The sequence below is a fragment of the Grammomys surdaster genome, unplaced genomic scaffold, assembly GCF_004785775.1.
Source record: "Grammomys surdaster isolate TR1022 unplaced genomic scaffold, NIH_TR_1.0 129, whole genome shotgun sequence".
In the NCBI taxonomy this organism is placed as follows: Eukaryota; Metazoa; Chordata; class Mammalia; order Rodentia; family Muridae; genus Grammomys; species Grammomys surdaster.
The window spans coordinates 16,568,834-16,594,172 of record NW_021604587.1 but is presented as its reverse complement, the minus strand read 5'-3'; the positions used below and the strand labels follow the sequence as shown (position 1 = coordinate 16,594,172).

The 25,339-nt window shown below is 50.9% G+C and overlaps 1 protein-coding gene across 1 annotated transcript; it reads right to left on the bottom strand.

Moving 5' to 3' along the window:
• Window positions 1-5,968: 5,968 nt before the first annotated feature.
• On the bottom strand, window positions 5,969-22,704 carry Adra1d (adrenoceptor alpha 1D). Its single transcript, XM_028755774.1, has 2 exons — window positions 21,162-22,704; window positions 5,969-7,309 (listed from the first exon to the last, which is right to left on the bottom strand). Exons 1-2 carry the CDS (start codon window positions 22,228-22,230, stop codon window positions 6,720-6,722), a joined length of 1,659 nt encoding a protein of 552 aa, XP_028611607.1. The 5' UTR covers window positions 22,231-22,704; the 3' UTR covers window positions 5,969-6,719.
• Window positions 22,705-25,339: the final 2,635 nt, after the last annotated feature.

The window sequence follows — 25,339 nt, the reverse complement described above, 5'->3', positions numbered from 1 at the left end:
CAGTGACCATGAAGTCCTTGTGTGACATAGGAAGTCTTGAAGAAGACTGGGAGAGTGGGAGATCATTTCCTGATGACTTAGAAAGTCACTCTTGGGTGGTAGGATGGTGGCCAGTGATTTTATGATTGAGCAAACTCTTGGAGTTAAGGGTGGTGATGAGTCTATGGAGTGAGGGGCATCAAGCCCTTAATGCAAAGGGCCAGCTCTGCCAACGGACTCATAAAACTTAAAGCTGTTCCCTAGAATGTGCAAATGCTTGACTGATGATGGTTTTATTTTTCAGATGTTTTGAAGTTTTTATCCTCATTTTTTTTCTTTGTTAGTGTTTTACAGGGAAGGGTCTTAAAAAACACTTCACAGGATGCCATTTTAAATTGGAAATGTCTTTGCTAAAAAAATCAACCAATCAAACAACTTCCCCAAAGGACAAAGGGCTCCTAACAGGGTGATTATCTGGTAGCTGGGGATGGGCCTGTGAGCCTGTGAGCCTGTGAGCCTGTGAGCCTGTGAGCCTGTGAGGTACCTGGGAAGTGGGTCTCATCTCTGGAACACCTCCAGAGCAGTCTCTTCACCCCGTGTCTGAATTGCCCTGCAAAGTCGTCCTCACTTCTTGACTGTTGTGACTGCCACAGCATATGGCATCCTTGGTGATCTTTGGACATGCCAGGCATCCAACTGAGTCATGACTTTTGGCACCAGCTGCCTCCTTTGCCTGCACTGCTTCCTTTCACTGATTCTCGAGGCTCGGTTCCTTAATGTCTTCAGACCTTTTCTTTCATGTCACCATCTGCTGAGAGCTCTCCCGTGTTCTAGGGTGTAATCTTCCCATCCCTACCATTTCCTGTTACATTCTCTTTGCTTATTCCTATGCCACCTACCATAGGTTTTATTTAGTGAATTATGTATCCCCTAGATATTGACTAATAAGAATTCCATGGAGGCTGAGGTTTTTTCTTCTTGTAAATAGTTTTATTCTCACCTACCTGGCACATGGCAGGTGCTCAGTAACTATTATCAGGTGCATGCATTATTTAGTGATCTCACCTAGGTTGTTTGCTGCTGGTTAGAGAACACTGATTGGTCAAAAGGCGTCAGAAGGCATGAAGATCCCTCCTGTGCAGGTGGAGTTCACAACAAACACAAGCTGGTCTACCAGGATGATCACGAACTTAGAAATAAAAGCTCTTAAAATTGTCTTTCAGTGTCCCACTCTGAAATGGACTCATAGCAGATGGTATTAGAGACACATGCAGTGAACTTACAGGCACAGAACAAGAGGAAAGAGTTGGGAAGGAGACATAAGTCAGTCTTATAAGGACTCAGCATCACCTTCAGGTTGGGGCGGGATGGAGAAGGATGCATTATGGAAAACAGAGAGGGGAGCATCCAGGGGGATGGAGAGGACGGTAGCTTGGGAACAGAGGCAGGATGTGCGAGGCGGTAGAGCATTGGGCCAGGTCCACAACCTCAGCCTCTGCCTGCAAACTTTACTACGATGCTTTCAGGACACATTTAGGCTTCCCGTCAATGACTTACAGTCATTAGGACTTGGTAGTAGTCAGAGCTTTCAGACTTCACTTCCCGGTGAGTGCCATGATGTGACCAGCTTCCAGACCTGCTTCCTGTAGTTGTGACATTGAGATCTTGACATTGAGATTGGTGACTGGTTAGTTTCCAGTTTTCTCAGGTCTCTTTCTAAATCCTACAATTTGGCCAAGCTGAGAAAATATCCTTGAAGCAGATACATTCCAGAATAACTCCTTTGTCCCAGGACTGGCGAGAGGGGTTAATGCTTAGATTATGCTGTTTGAAGATTAAATAACTCATCACTGTGCACAATGAATATACACCAATAAGAAGGTTAAATAACTGAATGCAAGTTTGAAATGTGTTGTAGACAACTAGGGCTGCCTGGCTGATTTTTCTGAGGTTTCTTGCTAGGTGGAACACTGCTCTGGTTCAGGTAGCAGTGTTCTACCAGGAAGCAATCAGTGATTCCCTTATGCTATCCTAAGATGGAGGTTAGTAGGCTTTCCTGTAAAGGTTAAGGTAATAAACTTAGGTTTTGTGAATCAAGAGGCAAAACTGAAGATATTGGATGGCACTGTTCACATAACGCCATAAAATAATATTCATTTGACTTTTCCCCGTTTTTAATTTGTGGGTGGTACTGAGTCAGGTGGCAGGCTGAATTCAGCTGGCAGAATTTTCGGACCCCTTCTTCTAACCACGCCCACTTTCCTAGTCTTTTATGCAAGGTAGTCATGTGACCTACCTCTGGCCAGTAAGACCCTGTGTGAGAGCTGTAGGGGAAGTGTGGCTCTGGGCCAGTTAATGCTGGGTGACAGAAGACAGGTGCTAGGTGCGTGCTTCATGCAGTTCAGAGCCTCTGTTCTTAACCTTGAACAACATGCCGTTGGTCATACACCGGGCAACAAAGGGGAAAAGCTCTCAATGAAGGCTATAAAGCAGACGACACAAGCGTGGTAGTTCCAGCAACCCATTTACCCCTTGTCAGGTGAGAAAGGTGATGCCGTGGATCACGCAGGTAGTGATCAGTGTCCTTCATAGTCACGGTCTCCTTAGCTGATCCATCGTGCTGAGAGATGTCACTATCTTCCACCCTGCTCTTCCCACTCTCTGAGCACCCCTCCCCCCCTTCTCCCATGCTGGTGCACAGATGGCATTTGTCCTCTGTGACCCTCCTACTCCCATCTGCCTCACCTGCTGTTAGATTTGACCCCATATTAGCTGACCTGTGAGCTGGCCAGTGACCCATGACCTCTTTGGCTTCACTCAGTGGATGAATGGGACCAATCTGATTCATTCTCAGGCAAAGGAACACTCAGGTGACAGGATGGTTCAGTAGGAAAATGTGCTTGCTGCGTGAGCCTAAGGACCTGATTCTGACCCCTGAAACCCATGTAAGAGGTGGAAGGAGAGAACTCTAGTTATCCTCCAAATGTATGCACGCACGCACACAGAGTAAACCTCCATTTGGTCAAGGCATGTTATGAAAAGAACAGAAAAGGACCTGGGACTTTTCCTTTGGTTCCTGGAAGGGTAGAAAGGAATGAACGTAAACACAGATGGAGCCAATGGGTGGCAAAAGAAAAATTGTGCAGACAGAGCAGCTCCAGTGCAGGCAGATGCTTGCAATGTGTGCTTCCTTCTGGCCCTTGTCTTTCAAAGCCCAGCTTGTGTGGTTCTGTTTCCCGGACTCCTTATTGATACTCCCCCAGCCCTGATCCTGGAGATTGAAGCTAGGGCCTTATGCACGAAAGGCACACATTCTACTGCCAAGGCCACTCCCCTGAGCTCCAGGTCCCTTGTCTCCGTTCCAAATGCATCCTGCAGTTTTCCGGGGGTCCTTTCAAACCAGACACTTTAGAATGTAGGTCTCTGCCCACCATCACATTTCTTAGTTCTCTTGTTGTTCTTGAGGTTAAGTTTCTCAATGGGGGAATGGAAGATAGGAAGCCCAGACCACTGGAGGGCAGCACCAAGCTCCTTCTCAGAAGGCCCCGTCTGCACCCATGTGGTTCTCTGTGAGCTATTTCCAGGCAGAGAGGCTGAGGACTGATTTAGCCTTTTTGAGCATCTGGATTTGTACTTCTCTGGAGCCACAAGAAGCGGAGCAGGACGGGGGCCAACTAAAAAGAATTCTTTCCAAGTGGACAGACGGTGACCATGTAGTCCCCTGGGGGTATAAAAAGATGGGAATAGAATCAGGGTCAAGGGGGCTCTAAGGAGTCAGAACTGATACAAGGAAGGATGATGGAAGTTTCAGACACTTCCCCTTGGCCTGTCAGCGACTGGACCAGGAGGGACCCAGGGACTGGTTGGTGTTAGAGGCCTGAGGGGGTGGGGTTGGATGATTGGAATGTGGATCATGTGTTACCATAGATGTGTAGGGCGTATCTGCTCTTGGGGTGTCTCAGCACACTGTAGACAGGCTGGGCGTGAGCAACCTGAGCGGCTGCAGTGTGCTTGGTGCTTGTTCAGAGCTGGGAATCTGTGAAGGAGATCTTGGAACAATGCAGAACCAATATGTTGGAAAGGTGGAGGCAGGGTATGCTCAGGGGGCTTTGTGGGAAGTAAATGGCCTTGAGGTGTACCTGGGAGGTTGAACACACATCTGGAGCTCAAGATATCAAGACCTGCCAGTCATTTATGTGTGATCATTGGTGAGTGGCGTGGATGAGATTATGTGGAGAGTTGAGAAGAGGAGTATAACCCTAGGGAGCATTTAAGGGTAGAAAGGGGAGTCTGTGGGGGAAGGAGGAGAAAGGAGAGGCAAGCATGAATGGATACCGGCCAGCTCCAGCAGACTCCATACATCAGAGAAGAGGTGGCACCAGGCTAGATGTCATTAACATGGGGGATGAGCTCAGAGAAACTGGAGGTCCCTGACAAGCTGCAAAAGCATCCCAGGAAGAGTGTGGGAAGGAAAGGTGAGTGGTTAGATGGCACTGAGGGTCCTGCGGTGGGAAGCAGGCTAAGGCCAGGGATGGGACTTAGACAAACCGCAGTGTCCTTTAAAGCTTGCTTCAGTCTTTGTCACATCTCATAGGACCTTCCTTCACCTGTCATAGATGCCTCAGGACTTACCTGTCCTTTAAGGTCACCTGAGGGTGAAGGCCTCATGTCTTACCTGGACTTCAGGGATAGTTTCTACTCAGACTCCTAGGATGGGCTGGGAGGCTGTAGGACCTGGGGACCCAAGAGACGGTGTGTTCTCCCAGTTTTTCCTGAAGTCATTTGTGACCTTCTCCCCCACCCCAAGGGCATCACAGTTCCATCCACTCCTCTCGGCTGAGATCCTGTCATTCAGGAGTGAGGTCAGCAGCCATACTTTATTAGCTACAAAAACAAGATCTCCGGAGGCCTCTGCTGAAGAGACCCTTGCTCTGGGCTCTGCAGCCTTCTGCACCTCCTTCACACTCAGTTCCTGGTGTGAGCACCAGCAGTGTGCCCAGGGCATAATAGGGCTGAAGTCTGGCCATGAGATGACTGCCATGTTTGGCACAGGTACTGGGTGGGACCTCAAACACCTAAGCCAGCGTTTGAAGTAAACCTGGCTCCCATCTACCCCAGAGGTCAATGCTCAGTAACTTGACACTAGGGGCTACCAACGAACTGATTTCTGACTTGACCCATGGATCCTTCCACTGTGAGAAGCCTGTCCCCTAGCTTCAAGGAGGCCAGTATACACAAAGGGGCACTGACGTTGGTGTAGGTAGCACACTTCCAGTGCCTGCCATAACCGTTTCTCTGTACCTGGGTGCTTAGGGAAGGCCAGCTTTGAAAACTCAGACCCCAGATCGCTTTGTAAACCATCTCCTTCCAATCCCTGCTACCCTTCCTTTTTGATCTTGTAAAATTAGCGTGAAAGGTTTGGACTTCAGGCAGACCACCTCCTTAGTGAGGGACAGAAACTTTTGGTTCACAACACCGATCCTTTTTGGTGCCAGCTACTGGCTCTTCCAGTTTCAGGGTATTGTTTAGAAAGCTGTCCTTCTGAGGGCTGATTGTTCACAGTTACCAGTCCCATGCAGGCTGCATACGTGTGGTTGATATTTTCTTTTCAGCGATTAGTTGAAATGACCCTTGGGATGTATGTCTCTACTCAGAGCTAAGGAACACCACAGCTAGGTATGGCTTTTCTCAACATTGACAGGCTTGTGAGTGTATATGCCCTGTGATGTTTTGCCACTTACATGATGTAGCCAGTATGCTCCCCAAGGCCCTCAGGGCATCATAGATTCGTCTAGGGGGGCTGATAGAAAGTCTGTGCGTATGTGACTCTTAAAAGCCAACAAGGCTCCGAAGTCCTTTAGTCTTGCTAAAGGAACCAAAGGACAGTAGTGACCCCATGGATAAAGGAGAGAACCAGCTCCAAAATATGACCTATATGTCCCCCTCTCCACAAGCTAGCAAGGTGAACATAGACAGTCCTGTGATGGTCTAAGGATTTCAGAAAAAGGCTCTATATGCATTACAGGCCAAAGATGGACAGTTTGCACAGTCTGAACAAAATATAAGTACTCTTACCAATAAATAGGTTTCAAAATGATAAATAAGGCTCTCCCCTGTTGGCAGCCTGGAATCCCAGTGAGAAGTGATGGGCACAGACAGGCACAATGAACTATGTACACAGTGTAAACAGTAAGGCCCTGGGGCGGGGCGATGGTGAGGGGTACATACAGTTAGGAGTGCGGGGAAGTGGACAGTGGGCCCAGGGCGGAAAAACAACAGATTTGTATGGCGGGCATCCAATATGCCACCAAAGTTTGCTGTTTGGCAGGTTCTAGGGTTGGTCCATTGACTTCCTCCAGGTGGCAGTCAGGAGTAGAAACTGTCCACAGATCTTTCCCCTGGGAGCAGCAAAACAAGAATTTGTACCTCTTCCTCCCCAAGGGGAGTAGCCATACCTCAAGTCTTCTGCCTAGACATCAGGATCTGACTAAGCAGTTTCTTAGACTGGATGAGAAGGGCGAATCCTGCAGCCCTTCCCTTTCAGGAAGAGCTCTGGACAATGATGTCCAGCAGGCGGCACCATAACCCACCACCTTCGAAGTGCTCCGACCCCAGGTCCAGCTCCGATTGCTCTGGGGTGAGATGGAGCAGCCACCCTGGTAGTCTTGGATCCGAAGGCAGCATCCCACAAAGCACCCCACCCCTGGCCCCAGCACCTCCCCCAGCCTGAGTTTCGGAAGTTAAATGTCAGTCTCCCGGAGATTGCTGTAGTCGCCCGGCTCACAAGCCTGGCAGATGTCTGCCCCATCTTGGGGAACATTTAGGGACACTGCTTCTACCTCCGAGCGCAGGGCACACGCAGTCTCCGCGCGCCGCGCGCCCCCAGAGCGAATCTTATGGGACAGGCTGGACATCTTCGCACGCAGCTGGGTCGTGGGTCTCTGTAGCGGCCCGAGCAGCCTCCATTCCCGGAGGGCGGAGGCTGGTTTTCGACTGTTGGGGACCGAAGCTTGAGCCTCTGGCGTGTCTGCGGAGCCCGGGCCCGGGTGTGCAGTGAGGGCTAGGGGGGCCCCAGGGGGCGCGATGCGAGGGCTGGGGGCGCAGTCGGTGCGCGGGTCGCCGGTCGAGGCTCGCCAGTGGTGGCCGTAGACTCGCCAGAGGCGGCGGCGACGGCGGCGACACTGGCAGCGCAGGAGGCGGAGAAAGGCGCGCTTGAACTCGCGACTGGAGCAGGGGTAGATGAGCGGGTTCACACAGCTATTGAAGTATCCCAGCCAGAAGATAACCTTGAAGACGCCCTCTGATGGTTTCAGCTGAGGGAACAGAGAGCCTGCAGGGAATAGAGAGCAGGGTAGTTAACTGATGGGGTTAGGAGGGAGGTTGACAAAGGACTGCTGCCGACCCCAGAAGCTGAGTCACTAGGTAGGTGCTATCAAGGGGGCAGGAGTGTCTCTATTAACATAGATGGGGAAAAAAGAACCATCTTCTTGTTTTCTGACCTGATAGAAAACTATCTGGGCACAGGCAACAAATCCCAACCAGAAAGAGACCACAAACCACTTGCAACCAGTTTCGTGTAGAAACTGGAGACTGCGTGTGTCCTGAGCTCCAAAGTGGAAGCAATGTCTCTAAACATTTCCCAAGATGAGGCAGAGGCTGTCATCTGCCAGGCTTATGAGCCAGGCGACTACAGCAGTCTCTGAGAGACTGACAGAAATCGTCTTTGCTGTGGAGCCTAGATACTGCCGCCTGTGTGGAGGTCTCTCTGCCGAGGGCAGTCTCTAGAAGACACCAGAAGGTCTTGTTCTTTATGCGTTGATGGAGAAACACGATTCTGCTACGTCTCATGTAAAAATATTTTGACAATCTTTTCCAGAAAAATGAGTCCATTTGCAATCTTTTGTATAGCATTTTATGGCACTCTGCAGTGTACTCTACTGCCTGAGTACAGAAAGGGAGAGAAGGTTTGTCCAGTGCTGGGTACTGTGAAGGAGTCATGGAACGTGGTGCTGGCTCTGGGTGACAGTGTGACTACCAGTGGGGCTCAGGGCTGCTCGTAGGCTCAGCAACAGCTTCCAACCATCTCAGACTCAGGCAGGACTGGACAAGCACAGAACTATCCTGCATCCCGTGGCTATCCTGTAGGATGAACTCAACACATCTCATCTAGGCTCCATAATGGAGGACCTTGAATGAAGTCATAGCTTTCCTTCTGTGGGGAGTTAGGAGCCCTGGGTATTTTTAAGCAGGTGAGAGACACAGTCTAGAATTAAGCTTCAAGAGCACAACACCCATGGCAGAATGTAGCCCTGTAGGGCTGTCCCGGGGAAAGTGTTGAAGAAAAGCTGAGATGGTTTTAGGTGGGGGAACAGAACACCAGACAAGTACAAATGGGCACTAAGACCTTGTCTTCCACAAATATCTCCATTTGCATCCCCAATATGGACCCTAAGGAAGCCATTCTGAGGGAAAGGGAATGAGTGCAGAGGTACAGTCCAGAGGCCACCTTCTCACGGGCCTCATCCTCAGCAAAAGCTTCATTCTAGACAAAGCCTGTAGTATCTGAGAGACGGAGAATGCTAAGCATGGCATTCTTTGACAAATTATGGCATTTTCTCTTTGCACTTGATTTCCCCAAATAAGGCAGAGGTCCTTGCATATCACCTACTACCCACGTGGAGAAACAGTCCCTGATGCTGAGATGGTGGAAGGAGAGGTCAGAACCACACAGCCCAGCCATTTAAAACTTTCACATGCTGCCTTTGGCAAGCTACTTGGCCACTGAAAGTCTCACTTTCTTTTCTGTGAACTAGAGACAATAATGCTTCTCTGGATGGGATTCATAAATTTCAGGGCTCAGTGCTTAGCAGGATTTTAATCTAAATGTGTTGGGCTAGAGGTAATGGGTCAGTAGTGGAGAACTCATGCAGCATTTGAGAGCCTCAGGTTCAGTTCCCAGGACTGCAAGCAAACCAACTGACCAAATAACCCACACACCCACTCACCCATCCCTAGTATCTATGTATCCCTCCCCTGTCCTGTGGCTTTTCAGAGAGGTACCAACAGACTTGGGAAAGGGCCTACTGTCTATATTTAGAGAGTGGTCAGAAACAGTAGCTGAAATATGGTGCGGTTATGGGTACTAGGACTCAGTCTTTTTCCCCTAGGAGAAGGGATAGGCAGTCCCAGTAAAATGCCTGAAGGACCCTGTCCTGCAGGAAGATTGCCCTCAAGAATAACATCCCTCAATGGCTGCGAAGTCACACCAAATGCTGGAAATACCACTCTGACTCAGACTGCATCTTGTCTGTTTAGCTGTGGCTGACACATCAGTGGACTATGTTGTCCAGTGGTCGTTGCCAGGCTGGTTTTATTAAGATCTATGGACAATATGACATGTTTTAGTGCTGTCCCAGTCTTATTGCAAACATTGATACTTTAATTTTTATGCACAACTGACTTGTGCTGAGTCTTCCTGGAACAAGGAATTTCTCATACCTGAAGGGGCTGGGATTCAAAGGCAGCCTTCCAGCCCCGACAGTTGCCTTCTGCTTCCCTTGAGATCTGACTTATTTTTGAGTTCTCTCAGAAGCAAGCTCTGAGACAGGGTTCAAGTATAAGCCATTAGCCTGAGCAGGAAACACCTTGGGTAGCTGCTGACACAGGTGGAGGGATGCTAGTAAGTCAGTTGCTAATGTGGGAAACTGAGGCTCAACCCCAAAGGGGCTCTCTGGGTCTCCCCACCAGTGGGGAGGGATGTGGGTACCTAACACTCCTCCCCATCAGTCTCCAGTTGATTTCTTCAGCTATTAAATTTCCCCATTTTCTGCCTGCTTCATGGATGGACTACAAGAACGAGTAAGTTATGGAAGCCTGTGGGTAAGAGATGCAGGCAAGCACTTAGGAGTGGGTCTGTGTAAACTGAAGGTCTGAGGGAGATGGGACAGCCTCTGCCACAACCAGTTCTTACTCTCTTTTCTAACCACCGTGAGCAGACATATGGCTTAGAAAATCCAGGCTTTTTTGCTGCAGGTGGCAGAGTCCACGGGCAGCAGGTTCTGGGAGACATTTCTTGTTGTGGTCCCAGGTGGCTGGGGTAGATCGTGTCACTTCTGCCTGGAGTGCTCCACCTCCATCTCCCTGTATCCCTCCCCCCTTCTCCATGCTTTCTCCACAGCTCACACACTTTGCAAGGATCTTGGGTCTGAAGGGGTGTAGATGCATCCCTTCCTGTTTCACAGTATGTGTGGGGTGGGGAAGACACAGGAGGTCCTCCTACTTGGGCCTCCCTCCAGCCCCTCACCCACACCCCTGCTCAGTGTCCATCCAGCTGGCTTGGTTGCACCTGCCTGCCTTCCCACAAGTCCTGGAAGAGGGTTGTTAGTTTCCCAGAAGGTGTGGTCCCCCAGTCCATGCAGCTACTGGGAGGTGGTGGAACCTTTAAGAAGTAGGGACTAGCTAGAGAATTTAGGCCACTAGGGGGTGTGTGTGATTCCTCTTCTGTTTCCCAGCCACTCACTGCTGCCATGACATGCTGCCCCGCCACCTGCCCCCAAATGATGGGCCAGCCAATCAGACTGCAGCCTCCAAACAATGACCCAAAAGAAAGCTCTCCCTTTTTCAGTAAGCTGTCTCAGGATTTGTCATGGAGCCTGCAACGTTAACACCGATGCGGTGTAAGAGGTCTAGCTTAGAGTCCTGAAATGTGGACACTGCTGGTCATAAGAGCATCTGTCTGGTCAGCAGGTAAACGTGCTGACTGGCCCAGCCTGGCACACACTGGACCAATGAAGGCAGGGGCTCCTTTTAGCCTGGTTTATCCCAGGCCAGTATTATCTTTCAGGGAGCAGAAAGACAGGCTGAGGAGGAGCTCCTGGGATCTGGGGAAAGACAGAGTGACACGAGCAAATAGGCCAAGCCCTGGGGAGGATGGACAGCTCTGAGGCCGAGGGGCAGGCTCTGTGATTAACAGTCTCTTCTGGCATCCCCAGAAAGGAGCATGTCCTTGGCAGGTTGTCAGAACTCACAGCCAGCCCTGAGCATAAGTTGTGACTGGCCATGAAGTATCAGGCTGTGTCCCCACCCCCACCCCTGCTTTTTGCACTCCCTCCACTACTGACCTCTGTTGAGAGCATGCTAGTCCTTTGGCTGAGAGATCCAAGGAGATAAAACCCACCATCTTCAGATACTCATGCCTCCTCCCACCAGCAAGGTCAGGAGAGAAGGAACTCAAACCCCAGTTGCTCCCTATCTCCCACCTGGTCATTTGGTGGCTCTTACACTGGTGCTCACAGACTCTCCTCCTCAAGAGACTCTGGCTTCTGTCTCTTACAGCCAGACAAATGTCTCTGATTAAGTACTTAAACTGAGGACCTGTAAGGGAGACCTGATAAGGAGGAAGCCAGATATTCATCTTGGGAAAATAAATTCTGGGTAAAGGAAAGAGCATGAGCAAAGGTCCTGAGGCAGCAAGAATACCTCATAGTGTAGAGAAAAATCCAGGAAGTTCCGATGGCTGCAGAGGAGAGGGAGGGAATGAAAAGAAACACTTGAAAACAATCATGGAGGGCTGTCAGGAAGAAATGGCCTAGGTAAGATCAGTATCTCATAGAGATTAAGGGGACACAGATGGGCATATTGAAGGCACTGAGGTGAAGGGTCACTGGCACAGTCTTCTTGTTTGAGATAGATCTGGAATGGACCTGATGTTCTTCTGCCCTCCAGGATTGCCTGCTTCAGGACAGTTGGGCTCTCTAGAGCTGGCAGAGAACCTTGGCCTCTATTATGGGCTGAGGGACATAGGACATGGTAGGGCAGCTCTCAGAGTTCATGATGGATGTGGAGCCCAGGCTCTCAGTCTCTGGCCTCCTGTAGGCATGTGCTGGGTCCTACCATTTATTGTGTTCTCTTCTCACCCCCTTGCCTATCCCTTTATGTTCCACTCTGGTCCCATTCTTTTCCCCATTACGGGTCTCCCCTTCTCCAATCTGTAGCCTCATACGTGTTGAGTGACAGAGTCTGCAGGTCTGCCCAGTGGCCCCTGTGCTCAGTCAGGCTGGACTGGCTCCAAGAAGAAGCCTCTCTGGACAACACTGAGAGTGCTCCCAGGTTTGTTCAGGGGAGAAACTTCTGCCTAGGACAGAAGGTTCCTCCTGGAAGTGGTCACCATGGGCAGGTATCCCAGCAGTGAACAACCTAGACACTGCCCAAGCACAGGGCCAACATCTGTTCTGTTTTGTCACTGGCAAAGTGGGGAAGGCAAATCATCCACTAACTCAAGAACCAGGGGCTTAACTCAAGAACCATGCGGTTTCAGCTTTGGTCTGTCAGAGTCCAGGCTACCCAGGAAGAAGCTATGCTCTATAACCATGCTCAGGTCTTCCTCATGACTAGCAAGTGTAGGACATCTGGCACAGAGCTAGGATGATTTGTGAAGGGGCTGAGGGGCTGAGGGGCTGAGGGGCTGAGGGGCTGAGGGGCTGGGTGATATTTAAAGCTCAAAGTATGGCTACCGACTGACATTTTACCCTGGCCCAACCCAATCTCTCATTCAGGAAAAGCAATAACAGGGACTCTGGGGCCAAAGTGCTTGGGTTCCAATGCTAGACCTTACACCAAGGGAGTTGGGAACTTTGGTCACATTACTTAGCCTCCCTGTCAATTTTCTCACACACAGAGCAGCATTGGCCTTGGGGCACTGTAAGGAGGGTCAGGTCTTCCTAGGAAGGCTGGCAGCAGTCAGCACACAGGACATTGGTGATATTTGACTGATTTGTTTAGGCGGGGTGGTGGGAATGGGAATATGGGACAGGCTGAGAAGAGAGATGCTCAGTGGGTAGAGAGGGGTGGAAGAGGAAGTGAGGCTGATGCTCAGGTGTGGGCTCCTGAGGGTGCTGAGATGCCACCTGCCATGTGGGAAGATGGTAAATAGTCGGGGGAGTGGAAAGGTGAGCCCAGGGAGGGAGGGTAGTGTCAGGGTGTGGAAGTGTAGATGGAGTGAGGGCCCTGGGATGTCCAGACCTTTCATGGCTGTTGCAATTAAGCCAGACTGGCACAAGGAAGTCACAAGGGTCCCAGCAGGGGGTGAGAGTCAGGGGTGATGTGATGGCGGACACTACAGAACTCGTGCAAGGAGGAGGGACCAGAGCTGTCTCTGAGACTACAGAAGGTCAGCTGACATCTTTTCCCTACCTCCCCTAGGGAGACAGCCCTGCCAGGACATTGATTTGAGGACTTTTGACCTTCAACCCCCAGAAGATGATTCATTGTTTAAAGCCACTAAATCAATGACCATTTGTTACAGCAAGACAGGAAATTCGTATGGTCTGAAGGTCTGGAATGTGGACCTGAAATTAAATGGGGATCGAAGGGGAAGAAGAGCCTCCTAGGGAGGCTGAGGGTACCACCAGAGAAGTGCACATGCAGGGAGGCTGAGGGTACAGCCAGAGAAGTGCGCATGCAGGGAGGCTGAGGGTACCACCAGAGAAGTGTGCATGCAGGGAGGCTGAGGGTACCACCAGAGAAGTGTGCATGCAGGGAGGCTGAGGGTACCACCAGAGAAGTGTGCATGCAGGGAGGCTGAGGGTACCGCCAGAGAAGTGTGCATGCAGGGAGGCTGAGGGTACCACCAGAGAAGTGTGCATGCAGGGAGGCTGAGGGTACCGCCAGAGAAGTGTGCATGCAGGGTAAGACCCAAGGGACACCGAGAGTCCGAGAGGCAAGGCTGACACAACAGGAGAGGATGGAAGGACTTGAAAGCACCCTGGAGTGTGACTACTGGGTAGCCACTGGTGACGGTGCCACAGGCAGATATGTGCCTTGGAGGAGAGAAACTAGCCCCGAGTGGGCTGAGACATTGCTGGCCAGAGGAGGAAGAGGAAGAGGAGAAGGAGGAGGAGGACCAATATCAGAATATTCTTTAGGAAGTGACAAGGGATATTTTACAAGTGGATATAAGGGAGGAAAGATACCAGTGAGATAGTAGGGTAGAGCACAGGAAGTAACCGTGCGGGGGCAGGGGCGAATATCTTAAGACAGCTCTAGGTAGGTCTATGTGCTGCATGCATGAAGGGACACAGAAGATACAGAAGCCTAGCAGAAACTGGTAGAAGCAGAGCCACTAGAAAGGAAAGAACTTAGGAGAATTAGAGCTGAAGGGAACCAATAAAGACTCCTGAGGACACCCTGAGGCTGTCCCTGGGCAGAGAGCGAGGTAGAGTTGATAACTCTTTGGCATGCTCAGCTAAATGATTTGTACCGGCTCTTAAAGCTGGCTGTTCCATTCTCAAGAATCTTGGTGTTTTTCAGTAACATGACAATTGGCTACGATGCAGGAATGGGCAGATGCTACAAATCAGGCTTTCCCGGAGCCAATGAGAATGCATTAATCAGTATACCACTGTACAACCTGGGAGAACAGAGGGCTCAATTCTGGATTTGAGACTCACAGGAATTAAGAGATGGCAAGGAGTTAAAGGTGCTCAGAGCAAACGAGGTGCTAAGTCATGGGATTGGCTGGCTCTCAGGAATGGGAAGCACAGTTAGAGACAGGGAGGCAAGAGCTAGGCTGAGGCTGAACTCAACAATGAGAGCGCCAAGGATGGAGGGCAGAACATGTGGATTCATACAGACACACTGCGACAAGTGGGAGGAGTAAGGTGGTCACAGGGACTCCAACACGGCCCTGGAAGGACGGGGGAGAGGGAAAGTCAATCTAGTCTGGAGAGCGAGGTGCCATCATAGACCAGACTCAGCGCAATGGTGCCACGCTGATGACTAGACCAGGAATGAGAGTGGGGAGACAGTTTGTGACCCTAATATTTAGGTATGACAAGTGTTTCTGGGTATCCTAAAAGCATTGTATTTCTTAGCTCTGTCCTGAACCTGAACCTGTGACCAGAGCTGATGGTAAATGAGATGCCAGTGCCAGTCAGCAGCTGAGAGCTCTCGCTGTAGTCTGTTAATTGTCATCTTCCCATAAAAGAGAAACAGTGAATGCTAGGCCTGGGGCCGGAAAAATACCAGCCAAGCCTGAAACTCGCAGTCGCCTGGAAAAGCAAGGGCACACGTGGATCCCGAAGGCTTCTCAAAGGTTCCTCAGCACGGATGCCCCTCCCCCCACAACAGTGCTACCCTGACACTAGAAAACACCATGAATACCAGAGAATGGATGTCTCTTCTGGGCCCTCAGTTTCTCAACAGGATCTGTTAAAGCTTGAGTCTGATAAGATGACAGGTGCTAGGGACCAGCTGTACCACACTGTCCCTATAGTTAAGAATATTGTGGGCGGGCTGGAGAGATGGCTCAGCGGTTAAGAGCACTGACTGCTCTTCCAGAGGTCCTGAGTTCAAATCCCAGCAACCACATGGTGGCTCACAACCATCTGTAATGAGATTGGATGCCCTCTTCTGGTATGTCTGAAGACAGCTACAGTGTACTCATCAATACAATAAATAAATAAATATTTAAAAAAAAAGAATATTGTGGGCACACTTATGGTTTTAGTATAAAACAAACAACGAATGCCACAATACTCTGATAAAATAAAAGTGAAATGGAATAAGCCACGAGGCTGTTCTAACCCCCTTAGACCCTTGGCACGCAGGATATGCAAAGCACGGGCTCTGTCACTTCCCCAAGCTGCACAAATTTGCTGAGTACCTACTATGTATAAGGTGCCACACTGACATAGACCAGGGTTTTGGATCTGCATGCACTAATGTAAGTGTGTGTGCATTAAATATATAACATGATGACGACACTTGCATCTGTCCCTGAGCAAGAAAGATACAGAACATTTTCAGCACCACAGAAAGTTCTAGCACTTGCTTCCAGTTGGCACTCATCGTCCCCATTCCACACAACACTATTCTGATTTTTTTTTAAATTATCACTCTGATGGGATTTTGCCTGTTTTTTTGAGTGTCTTACACATAAAATCATATAGTACACACTATGTTCCTGACCTGGCTAATTCTGCCCAGTAGAATGTCCACAAAATTCACTTGTTATTTTTCTTTGCTGTAGAGTAGACTAGTCTATGAATAAATTGTTTATTTCTCTGTTCCCCTATTTGGGCTTCATCTCTGGATACGTTTTCTCCCAGAACTGCCCATTCCAGGTCTGACAAGCCTGGGTATCTCACCAACACCACCACTCACTCTTCTGTGCCTATCAGGTAAGACTCCTCAGCCCTCACACTGATACACAGTGAATGCTGACAGCATAGTGCACTGGGGCAAGCAATGAACTATGTCTGAGGGTCAGAGATGTCCTCTGTACCATGGGGACAGTTATGGCTCCCAGATGGCAGAATGGGCTCATGGGTTTAGATGGACTTTGTGGATTTCTGCCAGGGCCTCTGAAGCTGCCCTGGGTGGTGGCATTGAGAGGCTAGCAACAGGGTCCAGGGGTGTAATTCAGTGGTGGAGCACATCTTTTAGGGTTCAGTCCTCATCACTGCAAAAAATAAAATCGCTGCAGAAGCCAGTGATGTTTGATCAAGAACCAGAGAGACGGAAATGAAAAGCTAGGATCTGTCAGTGCCACCAGAAGGCAAGAGGTAAGGCGGGATCCTGTATGCAGAGGTTTCCAGGGCAGCCCTACTTCTGGGCCTCACTGAGGGGCACTTGCCATATAGATCATAGAGCCTTGAAGACTCTGAGGACAGGGGTGACCCCCCAAAGGCTCCCTGAAGATAACAGATGTTCTCCTGCAACTGGTGCTTACGAGAGGTTGGGGGTCCCTGTTCCCTGGCTCCTTTGGCATAATGGGCATATAGGAAAGGCTGCCTTATGTCTAACCAAACTCCTATCCTAGATGGCTGGGGGTGAGCAGACCCATGCACCACATGTCCTCCCAGGGACAGCAGCTCTGATCAGGTGGTAGTTCTGTCCTGGCAGTGTAACCCTATGCTAGCCATTCTCTGTCTTGAAGTTTTTCAGAGAATTCCTAGGTAGTGGCTCTGACTGCTACCCTTGCCCATACACACCAAAGTTTGGGCTGCTTGTAACCAGGGTCCATTTATATAGCTTTTTATGATGTTCTTCATGGCACATAACCCTGCGCCAGCTTGCTTAGGACCAGAGGAAATGTGTCTGTCCTTGGCGGGGCTGTCAAGAGCTCTTTTTTCCATATAGGCGATGTCTGTATTCTTTCCAGTCTGACTTAGAATGTATCTGAGAGTGAACAGGAAGCACTACCCAGTTCAGCCCTGTCCTCTCTCTGTGTGTGTGTGTGTGTGTGTGTGTGTGTGTGTGCTGCCATGCTTGGAACAGACTCACAGCAAGAAGGCAGTGGCCATTCACTGGGGCAAGGGTTGCCAGTGTGCACACAGCAGTGGCACCGAAAGCTCCCTTCTTGTTCTGCCTGGAGCTGTATGTGGTACCAGACAGACGGTGTCTAAGGTTCCCATTAAGTTCCCTCTGCCTCCCTCTGTGGAATATATGCCCCATGCTTATTCCGAATGGGGAGAGTGAGGCAGACATAAATGAGGTAATAAGATGACCCGTTGCTTATCTGGAACCTTTATGATTTTGTGTGCCTGGCATCTGCCCTCAGGAAACCTCACAATTCAGTAGAACTGTTGTTGGCCCCTCTTTGCAGGATGTTTGCTTGATCAATAGATCATTGCTCTTTTTGGAGAGGACAAGGTCTCACTAGGCAGACAGCTTCAGTGTCCTCTGTGCTCAGGTTACATCTGCTATGACCAGTCAGCCTGGTGGGGCTGGTAGGTCATAGTCTGCAGCTCTCCGTTACAGCATTGTCTGGTATTCCAGACTTCCCCTTGGGCTCCAGCTACCCCATATTTGCTGTCTCTGCTCACCAGCCACACCTGCATTGCTGCTGGGTCTCCTGAACACAAATGTGTGAATGGGAGTGCTGTGGCTCCCAGATAGTGGCCGTGTGGTATTGTCATGGCCCTTGTAGACACATATCTCGCTTTCCCAGTGCCTCTGTGTCTGGTGCTTGTTGCAGCTGGCACACTCTCGTGGATCTGAAGGCTTCCCACCTGTGTAGCTGTACCCTTTCCTCTCGCAGCTGTCTTTCTTAACTTCTGTTTGACTCTCTCTGGCTTCCATCCTTCTGCTGCTATCTTCCTGGGAGACTATACCCCATGCTCCTGCAAGTACCCTCATCCCAAACCTCTCTGCTCAAGTCCCCTCAAGCCTTTATCCTAGCACCTCCAAGGTAAGACATGTTGTCCCCTTGAAGGCCATATTCCCCACAAAGTGCCACAGCCCAGAATGTTCTTTCAAGGGCACATCTTCCCTCACAAGCCTTGGGCACGTCCATGCCTCCTGGCCTCCTTCCTGCCTCAACAGCCTCCAGGCCACTCTCTCCCACAGCAGCCTCTGCCCTCCTCTTTGCCCTCCAAACCACATAGGGCAGAGTGGAATATTCTGCTTCTTTGCTTGGCATCTGTCCTGTTTGTTCATTATTGCCAGCTCTGCCAGGAGTTTGAGCTGGCATGCACATCCTAGAACACACAGCTCAATAGCTTTGCATATTCATACATCCATGCAATCCCTTCTTGGAGCCAGATTTAGACATCTTTAAGGTTCCCATAGCATGTGGGAGGAACAGCAGAGATACAGGGACAGAGAACGAGCAGTGCATGCCAGCAAGGGGCAAGAGTCACAGAGATTTAGAGATGATTTCCTGGAAGATGGGAACATGTGATCTGGGCCTCTGAAAACAGTAGCGGTCTTTGGCTATGTTGATTTTAGCCATGAAAGAGGAGAACAACCTAATCTTCAGGGGGAGAATGGATCGACACACCATGCAGTACTTTCAAATGCTCCAATAATGGCCCCACACTGCATGAATCTCAAGGACATAATGTTGGATGAAAAACTCGGAAGAATGAGATGCACAGTGGGTGCTATTGGTACAGATTCTGAAGACACACAGAACAGTGCTGCGGTTTGAAATTAATGCAGATGCATGTGGTCCGAGCACCAGCCATGCATGTGGTCCGAGCACCAGCCATGCATGTGGTCTGAGCATTAGCACATGCATGGGAGTGGTAAATGTCAGCATCCTCTCTGGGGAGGTGTAAGAGGAAGGGGGGCACTGAGTTCAGCTGTCATCTATCCTGTGAAAGTAGCAAGGAGAGGGGATACAAGGTAGATACAGCCAGGTCAGCACATGCTCAGAGTGGGTGACCACAGGCCCTTGGGCACTTACTATATTAGTTTCCCCTCATTTGTGCTTTATTCTATGACAGAAAAAAATTTAAAAGAATTAAAGGAAAATGTAAAAAAAGGTAGGTGGTATTTTCTACCCAGGCTGAGCATTCTCTGTAGGGGCTGGGGTGAGCTAAGACACACACAGGTAGGGGAATAAGGTGCCTTTAAACAAGTTCCAAAGGGCAAGGCCAGGGCAGGGCTGTGGGGGATGGCCTTGGAGGGAGACAGAGAGAGAGAGAGCACACAGGTCATTGCAACATCTTTCCCCTCCTCCAATGTCACTGCTTTCACATTCTCCAGTCCCAAAGTTGGCTGGATGATTTTCAAGTGGGGGTTTTATTCCTTCACCTGAGCTGGAGTGGGGTGGGGGGTTATTGTATGACATTCATGTATGTCTCAGTTACATTCATGCTAACACTTCACTGGCTCTTACAACACTTATTGAGGTCAGGATTGCCATCACCATCGTCACTTAAAGATGAAGAAACAGAGGCCCAAGGCTGCCTAGCTAGTGAGAGACAGAGTTGGAATTTGAACTCAAGCTGCCTGACACCAGGCCTGTGCCCCAGTGAAGAACCATATAGCTCCTCATATGCCAGGTGTTCTGGGTTCAGTGAGGATACAACTGAAAGGAAAAGCTGGAAAGCCAGTGAGGGAAACACAAGCCAAAGGGGCGTTTAAGCAGAGACCCACAGGTTGGGAATTAGGTAAGAGGTTTGGGGGCAGTCCAGACTGAGACAAGCAAAGAGAAGACCAGAGATAGGTAACAGGCTTGGCAAGGAACTAACCCACTGAGGGTCAGGTCAGGGCAGAGAGAGGCAGCCCTTCCTGGAATAGTCCCTTTCAGATGGGGAGGATATCTGTTGGGAATTCCTGCAGTTCACACCCATGGTCCTACTGTAAATACTAATAGTGACCTGTTTCAGTATGGACAATAATAAACTTGAAGGCTACCTTCTGTAGACTATGGAAAGAAGTTTGGATTTTGCTCCCAAGTAGTATGAAAAAAATACAGAGATTTGTAGAAGGGTCATACAACTGAGTTATGATATAAAAAGTCACTATGGCTGCTGCTGCTGCTGCTGCTGCTGGTGGTGGTGGTGGTGGTGTGTGTGTGTGTGTGTGTGTGTGTGTGTGTAGGCTTCCAGGGGATCAGGAGGGAGACCATTATTTCTTCCCCGAGTTAGTCTTAGTCTTAGGTACAAGCAGCCAGATAGGGGAAAGGGAAGGGAGGCGAAGCCCTGGCTGCACCAGCAGAGGCTGCGGCCATGAACAAAGTGACTCAGAGCGAAGAGCCTTAGACATGCTGCCTCTTTCTCCTCTCCAAGCTGGTTCCGGCCTTTGGGCCCTGGTCCAGGGCCTCCAGAGAGGTGGGAAGAATCCCTTGAGAACAGTTGTACCTCCCCCAGGACTGCAGAGCCCTTGTAAGGGAACTGGTTCACTCTGTAAATGACTATAAACAATAGTAACTGTCCACTTGACGGACTTCCCATCCTGTTCTTCCCACCCCCACAGTCCCCTCCTCCAACCTCTTCAAGAGAAGATTTCAGAAGGGAAAGCCCACAGGGCTCTCCCAGATACCAGATCCAGGGGCCAACTGAATGGATGCCTATTGGAGAAAGCAGCACTTCTGGTGTCTGCTGCTAGTGAATGAATGCATGCATGTGGGCTCACCCACAATACATCTATTTCCAGAGATGGGTGTACATGGGGATCATACACACTGCTGATCACATAATACAGGCTGATATTTGCCCAGATTTCCAAGAAACTAAAGCAAGACCAAGGTTTGTAATGGCTACAAAGGGTAAGAAAGAATGAAAAGCCTGTAAAAGGAAAAACACGTTAGTATCAAGAACTCCTTGCTCTCTTTCTCCAACAGTAAGCGACCAGGACATTGATAAACTTTCAAAGTCAGGTTGTGGGTCGTCTAAACCTTCTAGGAAGGGACTTGCCAGAGGAGAAGGGTCTAACGTGAGGGAATCACTCACCCAGAGGCAGGACGAAGAAGAAGGGGAACCAGCACAGGACGAAGACACCCACGACGATGGCCAACGTCTTGGCAGCCTTTTTCTCGCGGGAAAACTTGAGCAGCCTTACGGAGAGCGAGCTGCGCAAGGTGTGGCCCTTGGTACTCTGTGTCCCCGGGTTTCCTTTGGCGCTAGTGGCTGCGCCACGACAGTGGATCCTCAGAACCACCTCAGAGGCCTTGCCGGGCTCCCTCTTGATGCCTGCCTCGAGGCTGCGCGTGGTGCTGCGCGCGACCACGTACACGCGGCAGTACATGACCACGATCACTGCCATGGGGAGGTAGAAGGAGCAAACGGAAGAGAAGATTGCATAGCCCACCTCCTCGGTGATGCCGCAGCAACGCTCATCCGGGGGCACTGGCTCCTTCCAACCTAGTAGCGGTCCCACAGATACCACCAGGGCCACCGCCCAAAGCAGAGCCAGAATGGCAGCGGCCTTGCGCTCTGTCATAATGGCTGGGTACTTGAGCGAGTGGCGCACACCCACATACCGGTCCACAGAGATGGTGCAGAGGCTAAGGATGGAGGCAGTGCAGCACAGCACGTCCACCGCAGCCCATACGTCGCAGAAGGTCCGGCCGAAGGCCCAGAAGCCTAGAACCTCCATAGTGGCTGAGAAGGGCAACACAGCTGCACTCAATAGCAGGTCAGCCACAGCCAGGTTCACGATGAAATAGTTGGTGACCGTCTGCAGGTGGCGGTTGCAGGCCACCGAGAGGATGACGAGCAGGTTGCCCGCCACAGCGGTGAGGATGAAGGCCGCTAGGAAGACACCCACTCCCACGCCCTGCGCACTCACCACTAGCCCCCCGACGGCCGCCGAGCCATTCACCTCGCCGCTTGTCGCGGCCCCCGGTTCTGCCGTGGAGCTCTGATTGTCCTCGCCGCCGCCTGTGGCACCCGGCACGCCACCCACCGCCGGACCCTCGGGGCCAACCGTGCCAGCTCCGCCGCCCCCGCCGGATCCCCCAGTGCTACTGCTTGACCGGGGTCCTTCGAAAGTGACGGTCAGGATGTCTCGGAAAGTCATCTCACGGCGCAGCCGTCGGGGCCCGAGCCCAGGCACAGGGCGAGCAAGTGGCGGGGAGGAAGCCCGCGGGCATCGCCGCAGCGCCCGAGCCAGCCCCGTGCGCCGGTCCCGTCGGTCCTGCCCAAGTTCCCGCGGCAGAGGGGCCGCAGCAGAGCGGTGCTGCAGGGAGAGCGGAGCGGAGGCCACCGGGCCGTGAAGGTCCCAATGGGAACGTGGGCGAGAGGGGACGGGCTCTGGTGGTGGCTGCGGAGTCACAAGAAAGGAAGGGCCGGAGCTGGCTCCGTGCTCCCCTCTCCAAGCGTGTCCGGCGAGCGGCGGCTCCGGGAGCGGCAGTGCAGGCGGCGGCCTCTGCAGCGCTGGGGACTCCGCGCGGGGGCGGGACGGAGGAGGGGCGGCCGGGAGGGAGGAGGGGGCGGCCGGCGCGAGCGCAAGCTGCCGGCCAGGGAAGCGGCTCCGTGCGTCCAGAGGCTGCGCGGGTCCTCGTCGGTGCTCACTACCGTCCTCCGCCCTAGCTGTCCCCTTGTCCTCCTTTCCTCAGCTCTCCTGCACCCCGGCCTTTGCCTCAGCGCGTCTCGCTGCCTCCCTTCCTCTCTCTAGACTTGCGGTCACTCTCGGCTTGCCCTTGCCCTAGCGGAGCATATAAGGTGCGATTTCCCTGGGGCTCCGGGCTCCCGACTTTTGCCGCCAGGGAGCAGCAAGAGCCCAGGATCTGTGGGTTCAGCGCGGGATGGTGAAACGCTGCCTCTTGAGATCTTCTGGATGTTGTCTGATATCCCTCCTCTTTTCTCTAGGGTGACTGGCCAGCCCGAGATCTCAAAACCCACTATGGTGCAGTGGTAGCATTGAAACAGCCCTGAAGGGGTCAAGATGCTTGGACGTGGGTTGAAGGTGGGCGTGACTGGCGTGAGACCAGATGGTGTGGCCACAGTCCTAGGACCTTGCCCACACTCTGAATAATACCAACTTTGGCCCTGCTTCTTTACTCTGCATCAGAGTTTGGAATAAATCTTCCTGTTGCTACTCGAAGTACTCGGGACTCCCTCTGGGCAGAAAAGGTCAAGTTCTGGAGGGTGGGAAAGGTTACTGCAGGGTGCTTAACGGGGAGGGAGCAGAGTGGTTTGCCTCCACCACCCAGGCTCCACCCTTACTGGCCATTGGACCTCCGTGTGCCTCGGTTCCCCACATGTGAATTTTCAGAGAGTAAGCATCACTGTGTTAGCAGCGCCAACGAAGTGGTGCCCACACTTCTCAGAAGAGTGGAGAATAGTAGGGTAATGCCTGAATACAAAGAACAGAGGGCAGAGGGGATGTGGCAGTGCTAGGTAGGGAGAGGGAGCGGACAGACACAAGGGAAAGAGAAGAGAGGGAGGAGGAGCCTCCCATTGACTAACAGGACCAATAGGGAGAGACACAAGATCATTTTGTGGGATTGTGGGAGTGGGTACCTGTGCACACTCACACATGCACTTATGTGTGTGTTTGAAGGGTTGAAGGGCCAGGACCTTGCACGTGTTAGGCAAACACTTTACCATGGAGCCACATCCTCCGCCAGGTGTGTTAAAGATGCTTAGAGCGGGACAATCGGAAACCTATCGGGATGTTTCTGAAGTCTGAATTCCTGGACCAGGGAGTTTGGTGAAGGAATGATCTAGCCATTTTGGGAGAGCAAGTTCCTCTGGACAGTGTCTACTTGTGTGCAAGACTAAAACACAAATTTCATGTGAGAGTCATTTTGGGTACAAATACCTCTGACATTCGTGTGTAACCCAAGTAAACCTCAGAGCCATGTGGCCCAGTTTCAGAGAAGCACCCACTTTTAAAAAACAAGCATGTCATCATGCTTCCTGGAATGACCTCCTGTGACCCTCCCTGCCCCTGGGGATGGTTGGTGATATCGGTCCATGAGGGCAAATGGAGCAAAGAGCACAGAGGGTTTGGAAGCTCTGTGAGTATTTCAGTGATGACGACATACTGGGACCAGCTTCGAGGAGACATCAACGTTTTACTTCAAAGTGGCTCTGATTCAAGGGCTATGCAGTTTTGGGTTAAGGGGCTAGGAATATCCGGGGTGGGCAAAGTTATTTGCTAAAGGCTTAAGGTACCAAGAAGCCTCATTAGCATGGGGAGGCATTTCAGGAATCTCAGGTGCTAGCTGAACGGTTCTTATCAGGAGAAAGGAAGTTGAACCTGAAGTCTTAAGCAAGGCTATATGATATTTTGAAGGTAGAGGTGTGTGTGGGTTAGGGTCAGAGAAGGGAAAGCCCTGCTGGTAAAGGGAGTCCTCCAATTTGCACCAAGCCTAGAGGGCTATCCAGACAATGAATGGTATAGTTTGACCTTAATTATCAGGGCAACAACTTCCCACGCTAACCACTTGGATTTCCACCATTATTGCCACTCCAATAAAAGAAACAAAAGAGCCCCGTGCTACAGGACCAAGTGAGCTAGGGACTTACCCCAGAGCAGAATCCTCACATTTAGAGGCTAACATAATAGACCTGTAGAAAGCATTACCGGGGTGGAGATGGATATTGGACTGAGGAACGATCAGGGTCATGATCGCAGATAAAATTATGCAGAGAAAAGGTAGATTCACAAACATCTGCAGAACTGGCTAGAGGTTTAGGAGAGAGTTAACCAGAGGAGGAATTTAGGTTTCTAGCTATAGGAGCTGCATGGATGATGTTTCTGTAATAAGAAACCAGGCAAGTTGAGGATTTAGGGTTGGGGATGGTGTGTTTAGTTTAGAACGGTGAATTTGAAATGCCCATAAGTAATCCAAGCAAAGATTCGGTTGTGGGTGGCATGGCTGGGATGGTGTTAAGCTTTATCCCGGCCCCTTCACTGTGGTGACCTCTGTCACTCCCCACCCTTGGATTCGAGCATCAGGTAAGCCAGTACAGGAAATTGGCAACACTTGTTCTTCTTGTTCTCCCCTCCCCAAAGCTCTAGAACCTCCAGAATTCTTTTTTTTTTTTCAGACCTTTTGCAGACCAAGGCTGAAGGTGACATGAGGCTGAGGCTTTTCACTGCCGACCAGACAGGGGACAGGCTCTTATTCCCCTGTTACGACTTAAGCACCTCTGTCCTTCACCTGAGCAATGGCTTC